Here is a 27,750-nt window from a genome sequence, read left to right as displayed (position 1 = left end):
AGGACAGTAACAAAAGAAAAGGGGTAAATCTGGTAAAGGTCTGCCTGTAAGAGTTATCAATTTACAGGCCAAGAGAAGATGGCCTAAGAGTGGGGCTGCTACAAATGCAGGATTGATGAGGTCCTGGACTGAAAACCTACCATACACAATATCAGGAAGGGCAAGAGGTAGTTTATGAATGACTGGAGAGAACAACAGAGAATCAGGAAAGCACTACATATTAAAGACCCAAGGGAAAAAAACTAAGACAATGGTCCACTATGCAAAGGCTGCAAAACTAAATTGCGGTGAACAATGATGAGAAGGGAGCGGTGTGATTTATAAAAGCAACATAAACAGTTTCAGTTAATTATCAAAACTGAAATCGGAACAAAGATGTAAGAATAAAGGAGGCATTTACAGAGTTGATTGTGAACTACGCACTGGCGGATTTTATATAGTTGTGACGGCATTAAGGTAAGCAGAGATGGTATAGTTCAGAGTAGAGAATGTGAGTTTAATAGGAAAAGGAGGACAATATGCTCTGAATGTACTGAGAAACGACCCAGAATAAAGAAATTAGAGAGCAATTAAGTAAGCAATAAGCTGAAATCAAAGTTAGAGAATTATGAAAAAAGCCAAGATCGAAAGAAGCTTTATTAAAGTGAGTATTTGAAGACAACATGGAGCTCAGAAGGAGCTGTTCCCTATACTTTCAGAAGATGTTCACTTGCAGCACAGGCTAGTTTAAGTAAGGACCAATTGTGCTGCATAAATATTTAACAGCTTACAAACAGGCACTGATGCGTTCCAATCATGAGCCCCAAAAAGGGAAATTCATACTAGGAGCTGCAATGAAGAAAAGTGTGAGGAAATGTATTTCTTATAGGGGTAAATTGAATGACCATAATGCATTGTGATGTGGTAAATTGTGCTTCTGCAACCTACAACTGTGTTGTTAAATAGGAATTGGGGAAAGAAACTAAAAGGTCTATAACGCAAGACAAGATCGGCACGAACAGATAATAAACAAGCATTGGCATAGCCAATAGGTCTCGCCTTTGGGGACCTTATAAGTGTTTAGCCATGCAACAGTTACATAACTAAATACTTATAAGGTCCCAAAAGCGAGACCTATTGGCTATGCCAAGCGGCCGTGCAACCGCGAAATTGATGGCGATCAAACATAAAAGCGGCAGTGAAAGTAATGGCGGAAAAGCGCGGCGCGCATGCCCGCGCACTTGCACTGTAGCTCTAGGCTGGCCTGGTAGCACTTTTTGGAGCCCTCTCAAAAAGTCTCGCCAGACCAGCGCATGCGCTGGGTCAGGCGAGACCTAAAAATCAAGGGACTCTACCAGGCAACAGGTGACAATTACAGAAGTGTGACCACGTTTTTGGGTTCAGATTTGTGAGAAGGCTTGATAGGCCCTATAGGGCGAACAGTGTAAAAGCAACATGGGATAGTTTGAGAAGAGAATCAAAGCTTGGCTGAGGTAATGAGCATGGCAAGATTTAATTTGAGGCTCAGTAAAGAAAATTCAATGTGAGAAGATTAATTAGCAGAGAAAAGGAAGAGCTTGTGAGCAAGTGGGTGAAAAAACGAGCAAGAGTGGAAAAACTGAGATAGACAGAGAAGTAGGTGTTTTGAGAAGCTAACAGCGGGGGCCCAGGTTCACTAGCAGAAGACAAGATCATTTACATCTTTGGGTTCACCTTTAACAGACCTTGGAGGCAGAGGATAAATCAAAGGTTCACAATCAATTTTAATGGTGTCCCTGATTAATGACCATATTTTATTCCAGAATTATGCAGTCACTATGTAGGTTGATACTAAATGAATAAATCATAACAGAACGGTGCACAACCCCCAACCAATAATAATGCCTGTCAAGTGTGTTAAAATGGCTCTAGTAGCCCATCCTCTGGTGAGAAAACAAATACCATAATGCAAACTACTCAAAACGGGCTACCCAGGCAAGTGCGGGATACCCTTGAGGTGATGTACAGTAGTACAATGCAGCACTACAAGGCCCACAGTGCTATGGGAGATTAGAAACGGCCCCAAACTGTAGGAGAGTCTAGAGAGAGGAAGGCTTTTTTTTAAAACCAAGACAAGTACCTTAAGTCATTAATATTGACTATTGGGATGCACTCAGTACTTTCACAATAAACTGTAGGAAGGGCAACCTTTAGTCAGTCCAGTGGGTCAGGAACATTTACTAACTAGTGAGAAATCTCAGGGACATCACAATCTTGTGAGTCGAGTAGAGTTTCAATATGGTTAAATGTTAAATCGATACATATCTCTACACTCCAGAATGTGTAATCTTCACAATGCGAAGCTAATTTGACTTCAGTATCGCCCTACATAACACGGTGATCAACTAACATAATTGGGTGGGGGGGTTGGGGGGGGGGGGCGAGGTTTGGGGATGGAGAGTAGGGAGGCCGTCTCTGAAATAAATGCCGCCTAGCAAACCCCATCGTTGCATAATATCCACAATCATCAGGCTCCCAATAACTGAAGGTGTCCTCTGAAAATGCTTAATAGTGACGCCCCGTCAATTTTCCAAATACTATAGGCTTTCTTTAGGTTTACTTCCTCATAAACCCACGTCAAGCGTAAATATATTCCGTAGCAAATGGGTATTACATTTGTGTCTACAGATGTTCTACAAGATAACTGGGGTTACTTTTAACGTTTTCTCTCTTTTGCCTCTCTTACTTGTCAATCCGAACAGCTATTGGCCTGGAAGTCATGATTGTCTACATTTAGAATCACTCAAAAAGACACAATTTTCCGTTTTTATCCATATTTAAAAATAAACACAGACCGGAAAATAGATAGTCCTATGTCTGTATTTATCAGTAAAAATTGAAAACTTGGAGCCTCAATTAGAATGTATGCTTTAAATGAAACATTGCTAATGACAATTTTGTCATTACTTTTAGGCTGTTACTTTCATGAATATTCAAGCATTAATTAAAATCAAATTCATTTCGCATTGATATAGCGGTTTAAAAAGCAAATAAACAATAGTATAAGAATAGCTGAAACTAGTGTTACAAGCATTTATTCTGAAAATACTTGAATTATTTGTAAGTTAAAAATATGACAATAGACCCAGCTACAGTGCACTTATATAGCTTAGAGCCTGACGCAGTGGGCCCTACTAGGCCATTAAAGGCCCACTCCTGCCTTCAATAAAGGAGTGGGCTTTTAAGGGCTGGTAGAGCCCTCTATGTAGGGCTCTAAGGCTATTAGAACATTCCGCCCCTAGAGGGCAGAATGTTCTAATTTGTAAAACAATGGCCTCACGGAGCTAGAGGGGGTTGAAGCCCCTTGGGCTCCGTGGGGGCCTTTGTGAAACATTGGAATATTGATGCTCCGTGCTTCTACCGGCCATTAGAAGCCCGAGCACTCCATTGTCTTCAATAGAGCTTCCAACATTCCAATGTTCTAATATTGAAAAGGTTACTTTTCAACAACTGGCGTCCTAAAAGAAAAACATATCCCGGCACCAACCTTTCATCACAATATGAAAATTTCATGTCCAGGCTGTGGCGACTGAGGAAGGTTTTGCTGTCCAATGGAACTTCAATGTTAGATGGATGAGGGATTGGTTCGCAGATCAATACCAAGCATGTCATCGGAGGCTTTTTGTAGCCACATTCAGTGTGGTTGTTGCAGAAGTCATAGACACGAATATGTCCTGTGCAATGAAGAACCTAGATGTATAAACAAAAAATGTTAAATACTGTACACGTAAACAGATGAGCGAAGAGGCAATCTCAATGTTCTTGTCTAAGATTGGAAGTTTTGAAGTTTGTCTTTATGTTTGTAATCTCTCCCAGATTTAGCAGAATTGTGAAAGGTCCACATAAACGTGTCATCTACAAACTAATGAAACTCGGACTGAAAGAGAACACATTAAAATGGGAAGCGGGGGCGGGGGGTATAGATTTTCCGTCAACGACCTCCACAGATGAAAGTTTAACGCCCTTTTATCCTGAAACAATATGCACGAGTTTGTATCTACATGGGATTAGACAGACTTCCGGTTTTGCTTTTTCTGTCAGCGCAGTGAACCATCTGGCACACATTCCACCGAACTGGACGGCTATAATATTTTATTCACCTTTAAGTTTAACTTGCCTTTTCATATGTGCATTAACTTTCTTTTACAAACAACGGTCTTAAGTATCACTATATGGAGGATATACTGTATACTTTAGTGTAACATCTGAGCAAGATGTGCTATCTTTGCCCTTAAATCCAATGGGCCATACATTTTTATGTGAGTCATCTAGTATACCACAAATATGTCAAGTTTGAGTCTAACTCTGGCTATTCTTGAATTTTGACTTTGTTTTTTTCCCCATGTAATTTAGAATATACTTTAATCTATCCTCCATTTTGATGTATTTATAGGCCTATTCTAGTTCTATGTTCTATTTAACATACAGGCAGAAGTTTCCATTTCAACGCTTATACCACGATGACCAGTGCCAGGGTGGGGTCTGCACTTATATCCGACATAAAACAGAGATGTTTATTTACTCTCTGGGAGATTCTCTATACATAATTCAAGGTTCTTTCCAATTACCAACTGAACGATCATCTCTGGAGTTACCCTCAGGCCGCCTATAATGTTCAAAATCAGCCTGTCTTCGGAAAACAAATTACTATTCAATCCATCTCAGGAAGCGTTCGAAAAATCTGGAGCACTATTTCTCCCACCAATCGTAAAAGATGTGAAATCTCTGCCGTCCCCGTGTACCAATTTCTTAAATTATTCTTGTACATCAAAACTTAATGTAAACATAAGTGTATATGCGCCCTTCAGTTTGTTTCAGTTCTGCAGTTTTCGAACACTATAGTACATTTCCTCCAATTGTTGAATTGCTATATTTTGTATCTTTTGAACTCTTGACATTTGCAAAGCGTTCTGACTCAAACATGGCTCGACTTGCGCTACAAAAATGACAGCTAATGAATGAATAAACTGCACAATTACATAAAATTATGCTCAGTATCGGATTACCTTCCACGTTGCAGACTTGATGTTTACAGTCCGCCCCCTGCTAGTCAAAGTGCACTTCATTCTCAGGAAAAAGCTTCTTTCGGTAATCTGCTCTTTTGACTTTTTTGAATTGCCTAAAAGAATAATAAAAAAAAAAATCGATTTGTAATACACAGCTAACACTGAGGCATTTGTGTTTTTTTCTTGCAGTTAATCGTTTAGCCATGCAGAAAAGGCCACGCATATCTCAGCAAGTCAATTTGTTGCAGACAAACGCAACCTCAAAACGGAAATGGTATCTCATTCTCTTCCCACAAGGTTCCACTGTAGAGAATGTGCAGAAAGCAGTGGCGAGTGCAAAGCGAGATTGTGTGAGGAAGTGAACGAGGGGGGAGAAAGAGTGAGCGAAATCAAGGCGGGGAGGGGTTGGCGTGAACGAAAGAGGCAGAGTTATTCAAAGGGAATGAGAATGACAGAGATCAAAAGGCACAGACTAAGAGTGGCTGCAGTGGGTAAATTATACGCCGAATGACATCTAATGTTCCAATCCGCACTCTAAGGCTTATAGTTACGCTTGCAAAAATGACATGTGTGGCATTTTTTAACATCACATTATCAGACAGTTTTAAAGGTCAGCTGAGTTTCTATTTCAGAAGCTTGCAGTATTATGGCACTTATTAACCAGCAGACACTTCCTATTACACGCGACCATTTCACATTACCACTGGTGTTGACATAGAAACAAGTTCCTAACGTTTAACTTCACTTTGATGCAGATATTTGTACCCCTCCAGTAATATAAAACATTGGCTTTATCCACAGTCTAATTTAAAATGAATTTCCCCAGCTGAAGGACTTTTGTCCTCAACTATTGGGTTTCCGATTGAACACAATGGAAGAGCAAGTGTATAAGACACATAAATGTTTTGTATTCACTGAAAAAATGACCAAAATTGTGAGAAGAATAACATACTCGCTGAATAAAATGTATGGATTGACAACAAGTTGAACACGTAACTTTATACGCTATATACTGCAGTGCAGATTGGATTTATAGTGGTCACTCAAGATATATCTTACTCAATACACTGACAGGCCCACAGGGATATAAGTCCCCACCAGTCCAGCACGTACAAAACATATTGAAAAGATTAATTTCAAAATTATAATTTTGAGTTCCCTCTATGTACAGATCAAGAGTGAGAGACATGGGGAAAAAAGGAATGCAGGCACAGATTTATTGGACATCAAAGTCATAAAATGAGACAAGCTTAGCTCATATATACAGACGTGAGAGAAGATAAAGTGTAACAAGCACTGGCAATGCCAATTCGTCTAGATTTAAAGAACTTTTGTATGTTAATGCAAAGCTTTACAAGTAAATAGCAAGGAATTAATGTGTGTTTCTGTGGAAGCAAAGAACTATCGCAATGTCAAGCCAGACCTAAACATCGATGTATGACGGTTAATGATTGACGTCCTCCCATCTGTGTTGCTGACAGAGAAAAACACTAAATTATCTCGCTATCTAAGACACTTTAATGGCATTACAAAGTCGTGCGTGCCCCTTAAAGTTGAAGTTCAAGCTCAAGCAGACGGATAAATAAACCAAACGTTCACAGCTGTGTGGAGGGCAAGTGCTTTTTTGTGGAAGCCCATAACTCCTGACCAGTCAAAACGTGTACTCCTGGCTCCCAACAAGTGGGTGGAGCCAAAAAACCTCTAGTGGTGCTCATAAAACTGTCTGGCAGACAGCTGTGCTGTCAAGCAAGACCGTAAAAATAAGCGCGCTAATTCAAATGCACAGAAGTGAGGGAGAGGAGACCCAGGCTACATAAAATACAAAAGAGTGAGCGCCAGAGATGCACAAACAGGCAGAGTGAAAGAGAAGGGCTTTAAGGTTCTTGAAGATCTTCTAGTCACCCTTCTAGGATCAGATAATTAGGAGGGACGAAAAAACGCTACTCCAGTTGCAGTGGGTTGCCGGACACTTCCACCCGCTACACATACAAATCAACTGTAGGATGCTTATACGGAAATAAACAACACAAGGGTACAATACTGCAAATATTGTAGATAGGGAAAAAAAAATAGATGCTGCAACCTTCTTAAAATGAAGAAAATACATGCCTCAAAAATATTTTACACAGACTGAGATGACTAGTGGAATTGATAGCACTGGAAATCAAGGAAAAATTGTTTGACATTTACTCCCTTGGAAGCCGCTCTCACTGAATGGTGTTTTTGGACTGCAGGGTATAATTGCAGACACTAAAACAAAGGTAGGAGCAGCCCAGACGTTCAAGTTTAAATAGTTTTATAATTTATGAAAATAATTGGTTTCTTGTTCAATAGAATAAGCAAAGATTTTAAATTGTTTTAACCATTTTATGCGTTTTGATTTTTTTTTATTCAGTGGTTCATTCGTATATTATATAGGGGGGGGGCTCATGTAATGTTCTCCAATCTTAAAACAGCTATTGAAATAATCGCTTAGATCACACCCACATTGCATACAATATATGAAGGACTGACTGGACAACCTCTTGAGAAGTGTATCTTCCAACAGCTGCAATGCTGGTATGGGGATATTTATAAATAGATGTCTGTATTTGAAATCTACCCCAAATGAGATTTTCTAAAAAGGATCACGTGCCAAAACACGACGGTAACATCAACCAGAACAAGCATTTACAATGCAATGGTCTCGGCATTGTTAAAGTTTGAGCTATTGGCATTGCCCATGACATTATTTTTGTTTATGTTTTTGTTTTTAAAAACATTTAAAGAAACTGCATTGTTATTTACCAGGTCAATAGCTTAATCACTCTCAAATGCGAGACCTATTGCATTTGCACCCACACATAGAGCCACACACACAAAGCCACCCACACACACACACACACACACGCAGTAGTCCACTGACCTATTTACATTATGTGCACTTTGTGATCTGCATGGTACATGTTCTTTGCTGCAGGCACATTAACCCTATGTACTACCTTTCCAGGAGTCAAAACTTCCACTAGACAAAACTCCGATCTCTCTCTAGGAAGAACATTAAACACAAGTCATCATGACATTTTTATTGTTGCCGAAAATTGCTGGAGGCCAGGAAGGAGGCAGCAAGCACTTTTAAAACATTAATTTACTTGCAAACATAATGTCTCCACCCAAAGTCAGCGCCCGGTCACACCGGTTGCACTGCCCTAGAGCTGGCCCTGCTCAAGGGTCCTGTGACCTCAGTGACCGAGTCACTGTTGTTCTTGGCTGTGCTGCTTCATAGGCCTGCTAGCAAGACTAGAGGTGAACTTCAGTATGGATTGTGGTGGACAAACCTTGAAGGTTAACCCAGACGTGCCAGTGCTAGGGTCCACCTGCTGGTGCTAAGACACCAGCGCTTCTAAGGTCTTGCGCAGCCTTCTAAGGTCTAGCATGGGATTGTGCTCTCTCAGGAGAGTCGTCTGGTGGACTGGTTATTAAGGCTGAACCTGCTTCCCCAGTTCCAAATTCAGCAGCTCTGGCCATAGTGCCACATCGTCTCCCCCACTGAACACCTTACTGTCCCACTGAGAAAAACTCACACTGCCTTCAACTACAACTCAATTGCTGCCGGCTATAAACACCTGGATGAGGCTCAATTTAAATGACGCAATAGACCAGAGCAATATGCGGCCTACAGAAAAAAGTAACATCATCCTGGAAAAAGCAAACACTCATAGGGGAATGCAAAATGTAGCAAACCATGTGAAATGCAAGCAGGAACAACATTGTTACCTTAACGCTTTTACACTCACTATTCAGAAATCAGTGAGTGCTTTTGCCTGAAAGGGGCCTTGAATGGTCCCATTTCAATGTCCATTGCTGATATCCTTACAAAACGTTAGCAGTATGGTCAAAAGACCACATCCCTGGACGCATAGCCGCAGTACACATTTTGTTTTCCAATCCACACTTTGCAGTACCTCCAGGATTGGTGCACTAGTTGCAAGCCCCGGGAAAACAAAGACAAGGAAAAAAAAAATAGCGCTTCACTGGCAAACTCTGTAAAAGTGGCGCTAATGTGTTGGGGTGTGAATAAAATCAATCTGGCCAGTTTGCTACCACTGTCTTACTTTAGTTATATTTCATATTTTTAACCTTTTATTCCAGATGCTGCACCTTAGAATTAAAATACGACATTTCCAGCAAAAATGATTTTTTTTGGATCCATTTCACAGGGGAGCAAATAAAAAAGTGGGGAAAGAGAGTGAGAACCCCATCTTGAAGTCAAGGTTTTCAGTAAGAGAAGAACTGCTAGACAGAAAGAGAGGGAAGAATGAAAGAGTGGGGGGGGGCAGCTGAAGCGGCAGAGCAGAAGCGGACACTGTATTTTTCTTCTGTAAGTAAGAAGGAAAAGGCAGTCCTGTTACTTCTCTGCCGCCCGTGAACCATGTGAAACGCAAGCAGGAACAACATTGTTACCTTAACGCTTTTACAATCACTATTCAGAAATCAGTGAGTGCTTTTGCCTGAAAGGGGCCTTGAATAGTCCCATTTCAGTGTCCATTGCTGATGTCCTTACAAAACGTTAGCAGTATGGTAAAAAGACCACATCCCTGGACGCAGAGCAGCAGTACACTTTTTGTTTTCCAATCCACACTTTGCAGTACCTCCAGGATTGGTGCACTAGTTGCAAACCCAGGGAAAACAAAGCCAAGAAAATAAAAGCCCAGGTAGGTGAAGCCCCTCTGTGCGAGTCACTTACTTGGGAGGGCCAGGCAGGTGTAGTTCATGGCCCATCTCTGAGAGTCACTTGATAAGAAAGGCCAGATGGGTGAAGTCCCTCTCTGGAGTCACTGAAAGGGCAGGGTCGTGGATAAGCAGCCGGCCTGTTGTCTTTGCTAGCCCCCTGGAATCAGTCTATTCCCGGGGTCAGTCCAAACAAATCCCAGCCTTCTTGAGCCGGAGCCTCCCCCAGGTGATCAAGGCAGGGGCCCTCAGCCCAGGTAAAGAAGTTCACTAGGCTGGGGGTGAGCCGAGAGGTATCCGGGGTTTCAGGCTACCTCTGCGGGACCCTCCGTGGGGAGCCCACAGAGGACACAAGTGCACCCTGGACACACCGGCACCCATCAGGCTCCTTCCTGACAGAAGCCCTGCACTCACCTGCCTGCTGGTGCGGTATCCACTGCTGCCCCAGCCGGTTCCTGACAATGAGCAGCCTCCGCCCCTCAGAGACCCGGGACTCTACTGTGGATTGGACTGGAGCGGGAGGTGAACTTGGACTGGCGCGAGCCACGCGGCATGACCCTACGTCATGACAGTATCTCCGCCCGTGCTGGGCGTCGAGAAGGACGTATTCGGAAGAACCTGGAGCCACAATCTCTGGTGCTCTGCGCATGCGTAAACCCTACCTATGTAACAATGCCCCTTACCAGCGAACCGCGGATCACGTTAGCAGGCTTCGTAGGGCGCCACCCAGCCTTACGCCACCCAATACGACATTTACCGCAAAAATGATTTTCTTTTTTGGATCCATTTCACAGGGTAGCAAATAAAATAAAGTAGAGGAAAGAGAGTGAGAACCCCATCTTGAAGTCAAAGTTTTCAGTAAGAGAAGAACTGCTAGACAGAAAGAGAGGGAGGGGGTAGCTGAAGCATTGTCGCACAGGGCGCCACAAGCACTAAAGCAGGCCCTGTGTGCGTCGAAGGCGCTGTACAAAACACTGCTGGAGAGGGGTGAGCAGGAGGGGAAAGAGTGGGGGGGCAGCTGAGGCGGAAGAGCAGAAGCGGACACTGTATTTTTCTTCTCTAAGTAAGAAGGAAAAGACAGAGTCCGGTTACTTATCTGCCATGCGTCCTTGAGCGCCAGGAAACGCCGAGATCAGCCTTGGAGCAAGGAAGAGGCGACTCCACGTCCCGCTCCGTTCCGACCGCGCACAAAATGGCTGAACCTTCCGACGGTAAAAAAACAAACAAACAAAAAAAAACACGGCCACCACGCGTAAAAGGGGCAGGGAGTAAAAAATGAGAAAGAAGCGAAAAAACACGCCTCTGAATTCGAAAAAGATGGGGCTTGTTTGGAGAGACAAAGCACTTCTCCAATGGCTGACCAGCATTTAAGAGGCCAGCCAATAGAGAAGAGGGGCGGGTTCAAGCCCCACTTCTGAAAAACGTTAAATCTCGCGAGCGAGACTGCGCAAGCGCAGCCTTCGCTAGCCGAGACCTAAAAAGGGCTTCATTCGGGATGAATGAAACTCCGAGATCAGCGAATCCTTTCATTATTTTGAGCGGTCTCCTCCTTTTTCACTATGTCAAACTTTAAAAAAAAACCAAAAAAAAAAACCGCATAGTTTGAAAATAGGCACATGAAAATAGGCACATGAAAAAGCGTGCCCTCTCACCATTTCGGTGTGTAAGCATCTCCCTCAGTTCCTCATGGTCACATGGATGAGTGAAATCAAAGACGCTCTGGCCAGTCAGATCAAACTGCAGGAAAATATAAAAAAATAAATTGTTACAGCTCTATACACAAAGAATGCCAGCAGGTTCATGGAATTAAATGTTTCCCCCAGAACCCTGGCTACCACCAGCCCACTGGTTTTCCCTCCCATAACTACCCACCCCACTCCTGAAATTACCTGAGTGAGTCCCATGCATTTGTTGACATTATCAGAAAGGTATATCATGTCTCCATCCTCGGTGAGAACAAGGACAAATCCTTCCAGAGCTTTTAGGTAGAAGCAGTTTAATTGTTTGTCCAGCTCGTTTTCGGTCTCAGGTTCACCTACAACATAAAAAGTAGCATTTGTATGATAAGCTAACAGAGGTGGGATGAACACTACATATTTAATTATCTTAAACTGCATGACCTTAAAAACACTTTTCTAATGCCAAAATGTATATCATTCAAGAAAGGAAAGCTGGTTAAATAAAGAATAAAGTTGTCTTTATGGCGACTGCATGCCTTAATCTATATGATCTTTCGTATTATTAATGTCAGGGACGAAAGTGCTTTGATTTCAGATCTTTGTATGCCAGTCCCACACATGCATAAGCAAGTGAGTCATGGGCCCCCGCATATAGTTTCACATTTGCCTTCTTTCCAGGAAAAAAGGAAAAGCAGGTATGTATTCTTAGATAATGGCTGGGGGTACCGTTTGACAGCGTTGATAACTGGAAAGAAACTTCAGGTCAAAGGAGGTACCATGTATGCAAGTTTATCCTTATTCTACATCCTAGTTTTCTGCAATTCTTAACTTGTGGATAGATTTCCCAGCAACTGAGAATGTGAAAGGGAGCATGAAATGGTAGCATTGAGTAACCAGAGCCTTGGAAAACAGGTTAAGAACTTGCCCGTCAAGCTTAGCCTCACTTCACTTGGAAGCACAGTGTCGACAGAATGCTCAAGAGGTAGCTCACATGGGTCACCCCGTGTATGCGAGACAATAGTTATGTGCCTGGAGTGCTGGCAAAGCAGCCGCAGCCCCAATGGAAATGTGCTCAGAAGCCAGATGGAAAGTCACCCTATGCAAATTGGTAACAATGAGAAAGAAAGAAGTGATCTGTTCGCTAATGGTGGCCTTGACAGCCTTTCGGCATCACTGCTTCCAAAAGTCATGAAAAATTGATCCACAGACTACAGTGCCCCGATTTCTCCAGGTAAAAGTGCATGATGTAGCTTACATTCCAGTTTTGATGAGGAAGTTCAGTAGAAGAGGCATTCAGATGAGAGTAAAACACAGAAACAATGACCGCCTCATTCAAATTAAACCCCTTCAGAACCACTTGATCAAAGGTGAAACGAATCCTCAGGGCTGCTTTATTTGATGAAAGAATATGGTTTTGAAGAGCGAAACTAATGCAGCTCATGGTGTGTCTAGCAGATAGCATGGCCACGAAGAAAGAACTCTTACCACAGAAGACAAAAGGACTCAAAATGTTGTACATCAGCCTGGTTAGCACCAGGAGTAAGTACTAAAAGACAAGTGACTAATCAGAAATGTATAGTGGAATAGATGCATCTGGCATGGCACATGTCTTTAGAGGACTTCACTGGCTGTAGACGAAACAGCTCCAATAGATTCTGCAGGTGTCCTTCATTAAGAGGTTTGAACTATGTCATTATCAACTGAGTGGGCTGTTCTGTTTTGGTAAGGCCCATTTGGAGACTTGCTCCATTTGCTCTTCTACTTAGTCTTAGTGGAGTACTTCTTTGCAACCACCTGGACTCTTTAGGCACCATACACCCAAGCTGAGGGCATGCAGCCTGGAACGTAGCAACCTACCACCGTCAATGGACAGAAGGTCTCTCTTCTTGAAGATGGATGTGATCCTTTTGAAGCCGATGAGTAGGTTAGAGAACCAAACCTTGGGGAGTGGGCAAAAATGGAGCTACCAAGATCATCCAACATCTTAGACTGTCTGATTTTCTGCAGAACCCCCTCTGCATCAGAGTAGTCAGAATACAGGCCTGCTGCTGACCAAATCCCAAACCACACTATTACCTAGGGACCAATGTCTAGTAGGCACAAGAGGTGAAATGGTCTCTTCTGGAATACAGGCTGGCAGCGCAGGCATTTGAGAAAGGGTGACTTCATATTTCAATGAAGCAGTTGAGGACTTCTTGGTGGATTTGTAAAGAGACTGAAAATTCAAGTTCAGACAGCCTGCCTCGGAGTTGATCGCAAAAATTAGGGTTGTGCTTGAGCTCCACATTCACATAACTCTCCTGCAATCTCACAGAGATGTGGCAAGTTAATGTCCACTTTTTTCATAAGTAGACAAGGGCTGTGGTGGTTTAGGCGTGTATCATCTCCACTTCGTTTTTAGGTCTCGCCTGACCCAGCGCATGCGCTGGTCTGGCGAGACTTATTGAGAGGGCTCCAAAAAGTGCTACCAGGCCAGCCTAGAGCTACAGTGCATGTGCGCGCGCGCCGCTTTTACCGCGATTACTTTCACTTTCGCGCTTTGATGCTTGATCGCGATCACTTTCACGGCCGCACGGCCGCTTTGCATAGCCAATAGGTCTCGCTTTTGGGACCTTATAAGTATTTAGTTATGCAACTGTTGCATGGCTAAACACTTATAAGGTCCCAAAGGCGAGACCTATTGGCTATGCCAATGCTTGTTTTTATTACTTTGGTTCCAATACGTTTATGTGGGGGGCTAAAAGGATCTGTACAAGAAGCCAATGATGGAGAGTTCTCCAGAGTAAACTCCACCCTTCTAGCTCATCTGTGACCAGTTAGGACAGTAATTTGTAGGCAGAATAGTCATCCCACTGTCAGGTTGCGAGCACGTGGTCACCATCATAAGAGTGTGACAAAATATGGAAGGGCGCTGACAAACTTGAATTATTTATGCTCCAAATGGTCCCAATGCCCAGTCACATGAAGTTACAAGGAGCATATGTGGAGCGTGACATGAAGGAATTGCCCCTATGTTGCTTGCTTGTGGAGACTCTAGAGCCCCACACCCCTTAAGATCTCTATGTTCAAGTGGACTGCTGTCTAGCTGAATATTACACTCTCTGGAGGAGGAGGAAAGATCTTTAACAGGCTGGAGTCTAGAACGGCACTAAAGAGAGTGAACAAGATTCTGACTGTTAAGGCGAGGCTCTACCCTATCCCCCTTCATTGATGCCAAGGTGATAAGGCAGTTGTCAATGCAGCAATAGCAAACACCAGCTCCTGGGGCCTCGATGTTGATTAACATCCAAAGGGCAACACGGAGACCCCAACAAATCTTGGTTGCCAATTGACTTAGTCTACAACAATGAAAGCGAGGTTGTGATGCGGAGGGAGGAGCTGGTTTGCCCGGAGCTCTGGGGCGGCCACATCACCACAAGACGCCCCGGCTTCTCTCCGAGGCTGGGCCCTCCTGCCTTCTGGTGCTCGAACTTGGACAAGGCCGACGGGGATCAAGGAGAATGAGGAGCTAAGACGCTTGGACCGCTGCGAGGATGATATACGGGCAAGTGGGAACACTTATACACCAGAGCTGCGACATAGTAGCCTGCAGCGCCGAACGCCGGAGTATCCCCTGGCCTGGACCCAGAGTAGTCAGTGGACCCTGATTGCTGGCGAGAGCGGTGTTGTGGGGACTCCCCGGGGCCCGCGAGGGCTGTAAGCTGTTGAGGGCACAGGCCGCCATATACCTCAGCGATGAAGGCGACAGGGGCCTGCTAACGCAAGCGGTCGAGCTGCGATAATACTGGTCCCCGCCGGATCCTGCTTGGACGACCTGCGGCCCGCCAATGGCGGAGCGAGACTACCAGTCCGGCCTGGATTACAAAAAGACTGAGAGGTGAGCCAGACCACAAGAGATCGCTTCTGAGAGGGGTAGAGGCTCGCTGGCATCGGCCAATAGGGACGGAGACACAGATGCGGAGTGCCCTGTGTGAGCGCAACTCCTTTGACAGCACGCAGTATAGCTGCGACAGGCAACATCGAGCCACTGGGACCATAGATGGTGTAGGCATAGCGGGACAAATACAACAGACAATACAACCCCAGCAACAGCCTGCGAACAATGAAATGATGGTTAGCAGATAACATGGCGCAGACATATTGTACAAGTACCCAGTGAAAGTTTATTGGCTCAGTTATTGTAGAGGAGACGTCACGTGGCGAACACTTAAGTCAGACATCCAAACCCAGAGCTGTTACCTCTGCGCCCAGACTGTGCCCCCTAATGCCGTGCATAGGCGAAACCCGTTATTCTGGTTTGTGAGCTGGTGCAAGAGTGGGCCATAACCTGGGACCTGGCTGATTGAACGGCTCCAGAAGAGGTGAGAACCTATTGCTTTGGTGTCGGGAGAATACAAGAGGGTACCATCACTCGTCCTAGAATAACTGGTGTGACCCACTAGAAGGAGATGTACAGGCATCATGGGCAGGCCTAAGACTAAAGTTGTAGAGGTGGAGCAAGACACTGAGGAGAGCAGGAGTGGAGTCTCACAACCAAGCTCAGCAGACCCAGTGCACCAACAACTAAATCAAATACTGGATGCTATCACAGACACTAAAAACACCATACACCACGACATCAATACCGTGGTAGTGGGTCTTGGACTACTTCGTGATGAGCACAGGAAGCGGTCGAAAAAAGTCAAATCCCACGAAGTGGCGCTGGCAAAATTACAACCTGCCCAAAGGGCAACAGATGCAGGCTTTACTTGATCGAGTCACAACTTTGGAACGCAGGGCTGAGGATGCGAAAGGTCGCAATCGGCGAAATAATGTACGTGTGGTTGGAATGCCGGAGGGGGAGGAAGAAGGAGACATGATAGCCTATTGGAACATTGGTTTCGAACAGTAGTGGCCCCGGAGGGCCTGACCTCTTTATATACAATTGAACGTGCCCACAGAGTGCCAGCTAGACCGCCTGGCCCGGGTAGACCCCCCCCACGGCCGATTGTGGCACGACTACTGCATTATCGTGATATCCTCTTGCAGAGAGCAAGGTTGAACGGCCTCTTCCAAGTAGACAACAGCAAGGTCACGCTTTTTCCAGACTTTACGTTGGAGGTCCAAAAGCAACAAGCATCCTATACAGAGGTCAAAAGGCAACTTCGTGAGGTGGGACTGCAATACGCCCTTGGCTGAGAATAATGGTAGATGGGAAAACACATTACTTCGCCACACCGGCTGAGGTATGGGATTGGAGCCTATAAAAGGTGGGCTTGCATCAACAGGCGCGACAAAGGGGACCCTCGGAGGGGAGAGACGGGGAGAGACAGAGACAGAGAGAGAGAGAGACAGAGAGAGAGACAGAGAGAGAGACAGAGAGAGAGAGAGACAGAGAGAGAGAGAGACAGAGAGAGAGAGAGAGAGAGAGAGAGACAGAGAGAGAGACAGAGACAGAGAGAGAGAGACAGAGAGAGAGAGAGAGAGACAGAGAGAGAGAGAGACAGAGAGAGAGAGACAGGGAGAGGCAGAGGCAGAGGCAGAGGCAGAGGCAGAGGCAGAGGCAGAGGCAGAGGCAGAGGCAGAGGCAGAGGCAGAGGCAGAGGGAGAGGGAGAGGGAGAGGGAGAGGGAGAGGGAGAGGGAGAGGGAGAGGGAGAGGGAGAGGGAGAGGGAGAGGGAGCTGGAGAGGGAGAGAGAGCTGGAGGCTGTGGCAATCCTCTCGCAAGATCGGACTCCCTCCCAGACAGATGAGGAAGCGGGGACAGCCAAGGACACCGCGACAAATGAATCAGACACATCGACTGAGTGCAGTCTAAAACTCCCAGTGGTAACCCCCCCAAAGTGTGGATGAACTCGGCTGAGGCAGGTATTGGTAACGTGCCCCGCCTAGCGGGGTACAGTATATAGTTTTGTATCCTTTTCTATCAATAGTAGGTCCAGTAGCAGCTGAGGCACAGCACCTCAACACACAGACTTCAGGTCACCTACGCCTTTGAACTACTTGGAGGCTTTTGTTTTCTTAAGTTAACTTTATTGTGAGTTTGGATGGGAGCTCGTTCTATAGTTACTGTCCTAGGGGGGGGGGGGGGAGTTGGGGTTTTTGGAATGTTATTTACAGGGGTTTCAGGCGTGACAATATTATTATCCGTGCTCCAGATAAGCTGCAAGGAATGACATGGGCACACTGTATGACTTGAAGTGTATCACATGGAATGTCAGGGGACTACATTACATGAATAAGAGGTATAAAGTACATTCATATTTAGTGCGTAGAGGGATCCAAATAGCGTTTCTCCAAGAAACGCACCTGACAAGCCAGGAGGGTAAGGCACTCCAACGCAGATGGCGAGGCTAACTTTATTATACGGCCTACTCGGCCTTCGTCCAAGGAGTACTAATTTGGATAAGGGCGGGGGTCCCATTTCAAATAGAGCAGCAACTCATTGATTCGGAGTGTAGATACATATTGGTGCTGGGAAGATTAAATGGGCGGGAGGTGGCCCTAGGCAGCATCTATGCACCAAACTCAGACCAAGAATCCTTCTTTGCCCGGCTCTCGGGGAAACTGGCCTCATATTTGACTAAGGAGATTATACTGGGCGGGGACTTTAATTCGGTGGCTGATGTCACGTTAGATAGATCCCATCCACCACTCTCTAATGCCATCTCACCGAGGGTGGCTGGATTCAGGAAAGATTGGCAGATGCAGTGGGGGTTGGTAGACATTTGGAGGGAACACCACCCAGATGACAGACTATTCCTATTTTTCGGTCCTCCATGACCTCCATGTCCGGTTAGATGCCTTATTATGCTCCCCAGACATACACACAAAAGTCACCCATAGTGAGTACCTTACCCGGACAATATCAGACCGTAATCCTCTGCTGATTCGACTCCAATCGACGCAACTCCGTCCTAAAATCCCGACCTCGTGATTAAACCCGGAGCTTCTAGAAGACCAGGTCTTTAGGGCTACGATTAAAAATGGGGTGCAACAATATTTTACTGAGAACGAGGGCACGGCGTCGTCGCTAGCAACGGAATGGGACGCCTTTAAAACGGTAATGAGGGGATTGTGCCTAGCAACCGTAGTGGGGGTCAGACCAACTCTACTTAGAGAATTGGAAGATGCAGAGCGAAAACTTCGAGAACAAGAACAACTTCGGCCAGAGCAACCTCACAGAGAGGAGGAATTATTGGCAGCTAGAGAGACGGTGGCGCAGAATATAGAACGCTTGCGCAGTTATGATTATAAAAAAAATCATTACACGCGCCCATGCAGAACGTGATAAATCCAGTGCACTACTCGCCTGGCTGGCTAACCCTGAAAGGCGGGACTCCCCGATCTTAGAATTATCTTGTCCTAATGGAGAGGTCTGTCGTACACAACAGGGCATAGATGAACAGTTGCTCAATTACTATACGGAGTTATATCGGAGCACACTAATAACACCTGATGGAAGCCTTGAACGGTTCATAGATACGGCGGCCCACCCACAGATAGAGGGTGCTGACGCTGAGAAACTGGGGCAGGCGGTCACACTGTCTGAAGTCATGGGGGCGATAAAACATATGGCACACGGGAAAACACCTGGAACTGACAGACTACCAGCTGAGTTCTATTTAACTTATATAGACCAGCTGGCGCCCAAATTAGTGGCCCTATATAATGAGGCTCGCCACCTGGGGAAGCTCCCGGAAACTACGTGTGAAGCCCTTATAATACCGTTGCTAAAGCCAGGAAAAAACACCCTCTGATAGAACGGCTTATAAACCGTTGTCAATGCTCCCAACCGATTATAAGATTTTTAGCAAATTATTAGCGACCCGCCTACTACCACGCATGTCTCACTTAGTGCACGAAGATCAGGTGGGCTTTATACCAAAACGTAACACAGCTATAAATGTACGCAGGTTAATTCGGGTCTTAGAAGCAGATACATATTCGAAACAAGCAGCAGCCATTCTATCGATAGATATTGAAAAGGTCTTTGACAGTCTGGAATGGAGCTACTTATTTGGAGTGCTCCAGGCCTATGGGCTGAGGGATGGATTTGTGAATTGGATGGTACTGTTCTATAAATCCTCCACAGCCAGGGCAAGACGGGAGGCCTAATATCGGATAAATGTGAAGTGGGACGTGGGACACGACAGGGCTACCCTTTATCCCCCTTGTTGTTTGCTTTAGCAATGGAGCCATTGGCAGCGCAGGCCAGATCAGGGACGAGATATGATGGCCCCAGAGTACGAGAGAGAATCCATCACATAGCCCTATATGCGGACAACCTCCTTATGTTGATGGCTAACACCGAAGGGGCCTTGCTGGGGGCCCAGCAATTGTTAACTGACCTGGAACAGGTAGCAGGCCTCAGAGTAAATTGGGGGAAATTGTGCTCGTTTCCCACGACAACGAGAGCGGCGGGCCCCCAAACAACGAAGGGAGTCCAATGGGAATATAACTGCTTCACTTATTTGGGAGTTAAGGTCTATCATACTCAAGTGGATTTAGTGGAGGGTAATGTGGATAGAGCCATACGTGGGCTGCAAGGGAATATGGATTTTTGGAGAACACTCCCGCTCTCAGTGGCGGGACGAGTGGCCCTACTTAAAATGGTGGCACTACCTCGATTGCTATACTACTTTAGGACACTCCCCATATGGATACCCACCTCAACCTTCAAACGATTGCAATCTATGGTTACGAGTTTCCTCTGGTACAATGGTAGGCGACGAGTGGTGTTACTGACCCTCCAGCGCCCAAGGGAGGCCGGGGGGGTGGGCAGCCCCAGATTGAGAGGTATTATTTAGCGGCCCAGTTGCAATGGCTGACACAGGCGGTGGCAATGGAATACCGAGGAGGGAATGAGAGAGAAGAGGGTCGGGTACCCAGGGCTGTTCATTATACTGCAATGCTAGCTACCTTTGCAAACCTTGTCAATGGAGGTAAAGACATTCCGGCTTTGTTGGAATCGGAGACAGCGGAGAGCGCGGATAGCTCAACCATGTGCCCCTGAGATACCAATAGCCATGTGTCTCGCGTTTCCACATGGGGGAAACTGGGCAACATTGAACCAGTGGAACGATCTGGGATTGAAAATGGGAGTCCTGTATGGAGAAAATACTTTGCTCCCCTTTGCGACGCGGAGGGATCGTTTTGAGCTACCGCGAGGAGACTACCTGGTTCACACAGCTTTAGTAGCGGCCATACAAAGGCATTGGGGGGGAGGGGCTCTCCGAACCACAGACATCTATGGCCTGTCAATGTGTAGTCCTAGCGGCAGGAACCATAAAAGCAGTCACTTGCCTGTACCACCGAATGACCCAGAAACATCTGACCCCCCAGTTAGACTTGAAACAGAAATGGGAAGAAGATTTAGACAAGAACGAATAGTTCCTTACCTGTCGGTGTAGTTTTGCAGCTTGAAGATCTTTCTGGATTCACTATGCTGTGCATTATTCCGCGATCTTGTGGTTGGGTCCGGATTCGTAGTCTTTTCTTTGTTTTTTTTTTTTTTTTTTTGTAGCCCAGGTGGGCGACGACGACCCACCATTTGGTGCACCTCCCGTGACGTCGTCGTGCTTCCTGCGGAAGTTCCACCTTTGGGGCGCCATCTTCGGGTTCTTTTTTCCTTTCTTTTTTTTTTTTTTTAAACCCTAGGCGATTGATTAATCCTTCTTGTCCATTTTTCTGTACGTTTTCATTTCTTTCGATCTTTTCCATTTTACCCCCTCTTCCTCCAGCCTCATCTTCCTGGCGGAGGTGGGTGGGTTCGCTAGTGAATCCAGAAAGATCTTCAAGCTGCAAAACTACACCGACAGGTAAGAAACTATTCGTTTTGCAGCGTGAATCTTTCTGGATTCACTATGCTGTGCATAGACTTTGTAGCGGTTTTCCTAATTTTGTGGCGGCTGGGTGGTAGATGAGCGTTGGTCGTTGAAAATGTGTTGAAGCACCTTCTGTCCAACCTGTGCTTCCTTGTTCATCTGAATGTCCACGCAGTAGTGTTTCGTGACCGTGTGCACAGATGCCCAAGTTGCCGCGAGGCATATGTCCTGGATGGGCGTGTTCGCCAGGAAGGCCACGGTGGCCCCTTTCTTCCTTGTGGAGTGAGCCTGAGGCCCCTCCGCTAGCTCCTGTCCAGCCTGTTTGTGGCAGAATTGAATAGTGAGGGCAATCCACCTAGCGATGGTGCCCTTAGTCACTGGCCTACCCATGAAGCTAGTAGCAAAGGACACAAACAGCTGCTTCGACTTCCTGAGTTCCTTGGTTCTCTCAATGTAGTGCATCACCGCTCTTCTTGCGTCTAGGGTGTGCAGGGCCCTTTCTGCGTTTGAAGTCGGGTTTTGGAAGAAACTTGGTATCTGAATACTCTGATTCATGTGGAACGCCGACACCACCTTGGGCATGAAGTGTGGGTCTGTTCTCAGGACTATTCTGTCCTTGTGAATCTGAATGTAGGGTTCCTGTAGTGTTAGTGCTTGAAGCTCGCTCACCCTGTAGTGAGGTTATGGCCACCAGAAAGGCCGTTTTCATGGTCAACATCTGCAGTGTGGCCTTGTGAATGGGTTTAAATGGTGCCTTCATGAGCTCCGTCAGAACCACGTTCAGATTTCATGCCGGCAGCGGCAACCTTTTCAGGGGGGGCCATCCTTTTGGCTCCTTCCATGAATCTCTTCACCACCTGCGAGGTGAAGAAACTTCCACCCTTTTCACCTCTGGTGTAGGCCACGATTGCCGCTAGGTGTACCCTTAGGGAGCTCGAGCAGAGGTTACTCTTTAGAAGGTGTGTGAGGTACCTCAGTACTGTTGAGTCTCTTGTCATTCTGTTTTGCAGGCCCTTTTTCATGCACCACACAGTGAATCTCTTCCATTTTGCGCTGTAGCATTTTCGTGTAGTTGGTTTCCTTGCCTCCCATAGCACTCGCATAGTGCTCGGAGGCAATCTTAGGTGTGCGAACTCTAGGTCTTCAGGAGCCATGCCGCCAGGTTGAGGGTCTCTGGCTCTGGGTGCAGGACCTCTCCGTTTTGCATTGAGAGCAGGTCCTTCCTCCTCTCGAACCTGTATGGATTGCCTTGTGCCATTTCTTGAATTTGTGAGAACCATGTCTGCCTCGCCCACTGCGGAGCCACTAGGATCAGAGTCATGTTGCTGGTTCTGCACTTGTCGAGCACTCTGTGCAACAGGGGTATCGGTGGAAAGGCGTAGGCAAATGTCCTCGACCAGCTTATCCATAGGGCATTTCCCTGGGATTGCTGATCTGGTTGCCTGGACGCGAAGCTTTGGCATTTTGCATTGTGGCGTGTTGCAAATAGGTCTATTGTGGGAGTTCCCCATCTCCGGAAGAGTTTCTCCGTTTCCTGGCCATTGAGCTCCCACTCGTGCGATGCCGAGGTCTGCCTGCTTAGCCAGTCTGCCTCCACATTGTCCTTCCCCGGTAGGTGAATTGCCAGTAGATCTATCCTGAGAGGTATGGCCCATCTCCAAATCTCCTGAGCTAGAGAGGAGAGAGGGAACGACTGTGTCCCCCCTTGTTTGTTGATGTAGAACATTGCCGTGGTGTTGTCCGTTTGAACCAACACCCTCTGGTTGTACAGGTGCATCTGGAATGCCTTCAGGGCTAGCAGGATTGTTTTCAACTCGAGGTAGTTGATATGGCGAACCGCATCTGCTGGAGCCCACAGACCCCTCACTCTGAGGTTTTCCATGTGCGCTCCCCATCCCTTTTGCGATGCGTCCGTGTTAATGGTCATTGTTGGGATTGGTGGTGTCAGGCTTCTCCCTGCTGTCATGTTGTCTCTGTTCCACCAAGTTATCTCCTCCTGCACTGCGTGCGTAACAACCACTAGATCCTCCCAACTTCCGTTTGCTTGTGACCATTGCTGTTGTAGCCATTCCTGGAATGGTCTCATGTGCAGGCGTACATTCGGCACCAGCTGGATACACGACGCCATCATCTTGCTCACTGCCCTCACTGTCAGAGCTCGCCCCTTCTGGTAGAGCCGCGTCTCCTTCAGTAGTGCATCTGTCCTCCTGTCGCTGGGCACTACTGTACTGTTGAGGGAGTTGATTTTCACCCCCAGGAAAATCTTCACCTGTTCCGGTTCCAGCGATGACTTCCCCCAGTGGATCGAGAACCCCAGATTCGTGAAGGTGTCTGTTACGCGTTTTGCGTGCCTCTCGCACTTCTCGCGTGAGTTTGCCTTGACCAGCCAGTCGTCTAAGTAGGCGTAGACATGGATTCCCTGTCTTCGTAGGTGGGCCGCGACCGCCGACAGGCATTTTGTAAAGACCCTTGGTGCCGATTTTAATCCGAAGGCCAGGGTTGTGAACTGGTAGTGTTCCTGCTCGATGTTGAATCTTAGAAGGCCCTTGTGTCTTCTGTTTATTGGGATGTGCAGGTAGGCATCCTTGAGGTCCACGGTGACCATGAAGTCCCCGTCTCTTATTTGGGGCAGTACCTCCTGCAGCGAAGTCATTTTGAACTTTTGCGTTCTGATGAACTTGTTTAGGTAACGCAGGTCCAGGATGGGTCTGAGGTTTCCGTCTACTTTCGGGACCACGAAGTAGTTTGAGTAGACCCCTTTGTTGCGTTCTCTGAACGGCACTGCCTCTATGGCTCTCTTTTCTAGAAGTTTCAGTGTTTCTTCTCTGAGTAGTGCCAGTTCTTGGGCCGATCTCTGTCTTCCCTTTGGTTTCCTGTTTGGAGGTTTTTTTCTCCAAATCTACGCAGTATCCGTACTGCATGATGTTCCGTATCCACTTGTCTGTGGTTATACGCCACCACTCCTGAAGGTAGAACCTCAGTCTTCCGCCTACTGGTGTTGTATGCTCGTAGGCTTTTGAATATTCTCTTCCCCCTGATGTTACTTTTTTGCGCCTCACCCTTGAGGTCATGACGAGGGTAGGAGTCCTCTTGCGTGCGGAGTCACTTTGATGAGGGCTGTTCGCCCCCTCTCCTCCTTTGGCCACGTCCGTTCCCTCTCCTGCGAAAGGAGTGGCCCCGAGGTTGGTTCTGCCAGTTTTGCTTCTGTTGACCTTGTCCGTGACTTTCACCCTGCTGACCCTGCTGGAACGTCTGGTGCGACGGCCCCTGCTGGCTTCCTCCCCTACCGTAGGGTCTCCTCGAGGGATTGCCTCGCCTCATTCCCCTCAGCTGTAGGGCCCCCATGGACCTCGCCGTTTCGTTTTCTTTTTTCAGCTGGGTGAGCTTCTCGTCCACTGTTGCTCCGAACAGTGTCTCTCCGTTGAAGGGGGTGCCAAGGATGTTGTTCTGCACCTCCGGTTTGAATCCCGAGATTCTTAGCCATGCATGCCTTCTCTCGGTGACCCCTATGGCCATGAGTCTTGCTGAAGTTTCTGCCCCGTCCAACGCCGTCTTTATACAGGAGTTGGCGATGTTCTTGCCTTCGTCTACCAGGTGTGAGGCTCTCTGGCGGTATTCTTCGGGGAGGTGCTTTACTAGCTCCCCCATCTCGTCCCAGTGCTGGTACTGGTGTCTATTGAGGAGTGCATTGGAATTCGCCATGCGCCAGTGCATTGCGGTGTTCCTCTCGACCTTTTTTCCTGTGAGGTCTATCCTCCTGCTCTCCTCATCAGGTGGTGGGCCCGAAGTTGCTGGTACGTTGGCCCTTCTCCTGGCCGTGGAAGCTATGATGGAGTCGGCGGTCACGCTACCCTTGATGTAAGGGGGGTCCAGGGAAGAGTGCTTATATTTCTTCTCTGTCCTGGGCGTGATCGACCGGCAGGTCGCTGGTTCCTTGAAGGCTTCTCTCCCCTGATTCATCACACTTTGTAGCATGGGGAGGAACTGGCTCCTTGTCTGGATGGGGAGCAGGGTCTCGAGGAGAAAATCGGCTTTCGGCTTCTCCTCGTCGAGTTTGACGCCGAAGGCTGTCACTGCGCTTCTGACCACCATATTGTACACCCCGATGTCGTCGGGTGGCGAAGGCCTCGAAGGGTACGTGTCCACGGGTTCCTCCGGGTTTTCCGTGTCGAGATCCTGCCATTCGATGTCGTGGCTGGTAGATGGCGCCGAGTCGTAGAACGACTGTTGGTCTTCTTCCTCGGCTTCTCCGTCATAATAGGTCTCGTCTTCCTCTTCGAGATCCCTTGTTAGGCCTTCGGTGTCGAATTCGTCCTCGACGACGTCCGCCGATGAAACTGTTGGAATCTTGAATTCCTTCATCTTGGCTTCGAACTCCTTCTTCCTTTGAAGGATGTTCTCCATTTCGGCCTCGAGCCGCCTCTTCTTTTTCTCCATCTCGGAGATGCTTTCGGCGTCGACCGCGGGTCTTTGATGAAACTTGCGTCGACGTCGACCGTTCTTTCAGCGTCGATCGGCCCGTTTCCTGGGTTGTCTTCGACGACCCTTGCTTTTCGGCGTCTTTCGGCACCAGGGAGTCCTTTTCTAAGGATCCGCTCGGCCTCTGGTCCATGGTATCCCCTTTGGTCGTCGAGGTTTTCGGCGCCGGGGCTCCCTTCGTGGACTTAAGACTCTGATTTTCTCGAGTCACCCTCGTGTTTGAGGTACTTTCTGTTTTGCGCTCGACGATTCTCTTACCTAGTCTTCTTTTTTCTTGTCGGTCTCTACGACCGTGAAGTTTTCGGCTGTCTCGGCGACGTTGTCCTCGTCGTCCGTGGAGAGGCCCAGATCGTAGAGCGACGGGGCCTTACCCTTGCCATCCATGCTGGCGTTGGCTCTTCTCTGCCGATCTCTCACCCTGAGCGTCTTCGGCGCGAAGGCTGAGCAGGCGTTGCAGTCCTTACTCTGGTGTTCGACCGGTAGGCAGAGGTTGCAGACCGGATGCTGGTCCTTCTGCGCGAACTTGTGGTGGCAGTTTGGGCAGAACTTGAATGGCGTCTTGTCCATTGCGCTCAGGGCCTCTGAGTGCGCATTCTCCAAGGTCGTCGAAGAAAAAGGGCGCTGAACCTCCTTTCTTCGCGCTCCTGATGAAATCTCTTCCTTTCCTGTGATATCCTCTAGTATTTATCGACGAAACTCGCTTTTCTTTCTTCTTCCTGCGAGTGTAATTCTGGAGCTTCCCGATGACGATCCAGACCCAACGGCGGAAAAAAGAATCTGAAGATGGCGCCCCAAAGGTGGGACTTCCGCAGGAAGCACGACGATGTCACGGGAGGTGCACCAAATGGTGGGTCGTCGTCGCCGCCCACCTGGGCTACAAAAAAAAAAAAAAAAAAAGAAAACAAAGAAAAGACTACGAATCCGGACCCAACCACAAGATCGCGGAATAATGCACAGCATAGTGAATCCAGAAAGATTCACGCTGCAAAAGTTGAGTTACTTTAGTGGGAGGGGGAAAGGCAATTGTGGTTTCTAAAATATATGATGGTTCCTTATAACCCACCACGATGTGTCTTATAAGGTGTGAACAGACATAGGAGATTTGCTGTTAGGATTGAGTTCAGATGGGGCGAGTTACCTTATGGACATTTGGGAACCCATGTGAGACAGCCCCAATGCATCTGCTGTATTATAAATGGAAAAAGATATGATGATGTACCCCTAAAACAATTAACTTATAGATTTGTATAATCTCATTGCCTGTTTGTTCCACCTGCATAAAAAATAAAATTAAAAAACAAACAAACAAAGAAAGCGAGGTGTCACTGGTGTTCCTCCAGGGCGAGTACATGGAACTATATGCCTTGCAGGCCAAGAAAGCACACCCAGTCATTGTTCGGTACATCGGTCCGGACCCAAAACAAAGCTAGAAACCTTAGCTTTTGAAAGAATACCCGATTTAGATCATAAAGATGCATAGAGGAGTTAAGTCCTCTAATCTTTCCCCAAACAAGGAAATTGTGGGAGTAATATCATACCCCATTATTGAGGGCCGATCATACGCTATTTTACCTAAAAGAAGGAGTAGCCTTGCGACTCCTTCAAGGACTTTCTAGGATGCTAACACGCGGAGGTGGCCTAGATCTGGACAGCTGTGGAAGATAAAGAGTAGATTTTTTGCATATAGTTTTGTTTTTGTATATTGCACATATTGCTCCTGTAAATTTCACGCTAACATGTACTCTACTAGTGTGAAAGGCTGCCTTGCTTTGCAAGTTGGGCAGAAAACACTGTAAATAAATTCAAATTACCGAGCCACAGAATTGTTTGTTAGAAATGGCAAACTTCTGAAAGATTGGATGTTGAAAGTTAAAGTACTCTTTTAAAACCATAGCTTAAACATTTAAGACTAGAGGAAGACCTGGGTTTTGTAAAAACAAGAACCTCTTGGGACTTCTCGTTACTGGGCCAACAGAGGCTAGGCATCCATCACAGGCCTGATCCAGAAAGTGTTGCCAAATTCGTTTCATGCGTATAAACATTCCAAGAATCA

General features: G+C 46.7%; 1 protein-coding gene across 4 annotated transcripts in view; it reads right to left on the bottom strand.

Moving 5' to 3' along the window:
• HIF1A (hypoxia inducible factor 1 subunit alpha) overlaps window positions 1–27,750 on the bottom strand; it is a 263,036-nt gene that overhangs the window by 145,307 nt on the left and 89,979 nt on the right. For all 4 annotated transcript variants that reach the window (XM_085626181.1, XM_085626182.1, XM_085626185.1 and 1 more), the window contains exons 3-6: window positions 11,624–11,769; window positions 11,387–11,471; window positions 5,025–5,137; window positions 3,506–3,708 (exon numbers count right to left, since the gene is read on the bottom strand). In XM_085626181.1, coding sequence (XP_085482307.1) covers window positions 3,506–3,708; window positions 5,025–5,137; window positions 11,387–11,471; window positions 11,624–11,769 — 547 coding nt within the window. The remainder of the gene's footprint in view (window positions 1–3,505; window positions 3,709–5,024; window positions 5,138–11,386; window positions 11,472–11,623; window positions 11,770–27,750) is intronic.

Source organism: Triturus cristatus, chromosome 9, assembly GCF_964204655.1.
Source record: "Triturus cristatus chromosome 9, aTriCri1.1, whole genome shotgun sequence".
In the NCBI taxonomy this organism is placed as follows: domain Eukaryota; kingdom Metazoa; phylum Chordata; class Amphibia; order Caudata; family Salamandridae; genus Triturus; species Triturus cristatus.
The sequence above is the reverse complement of the archived record's forward strand: the minus strand, read 5'-3'. Positions and strand labels throughout refer to the sequence as shown.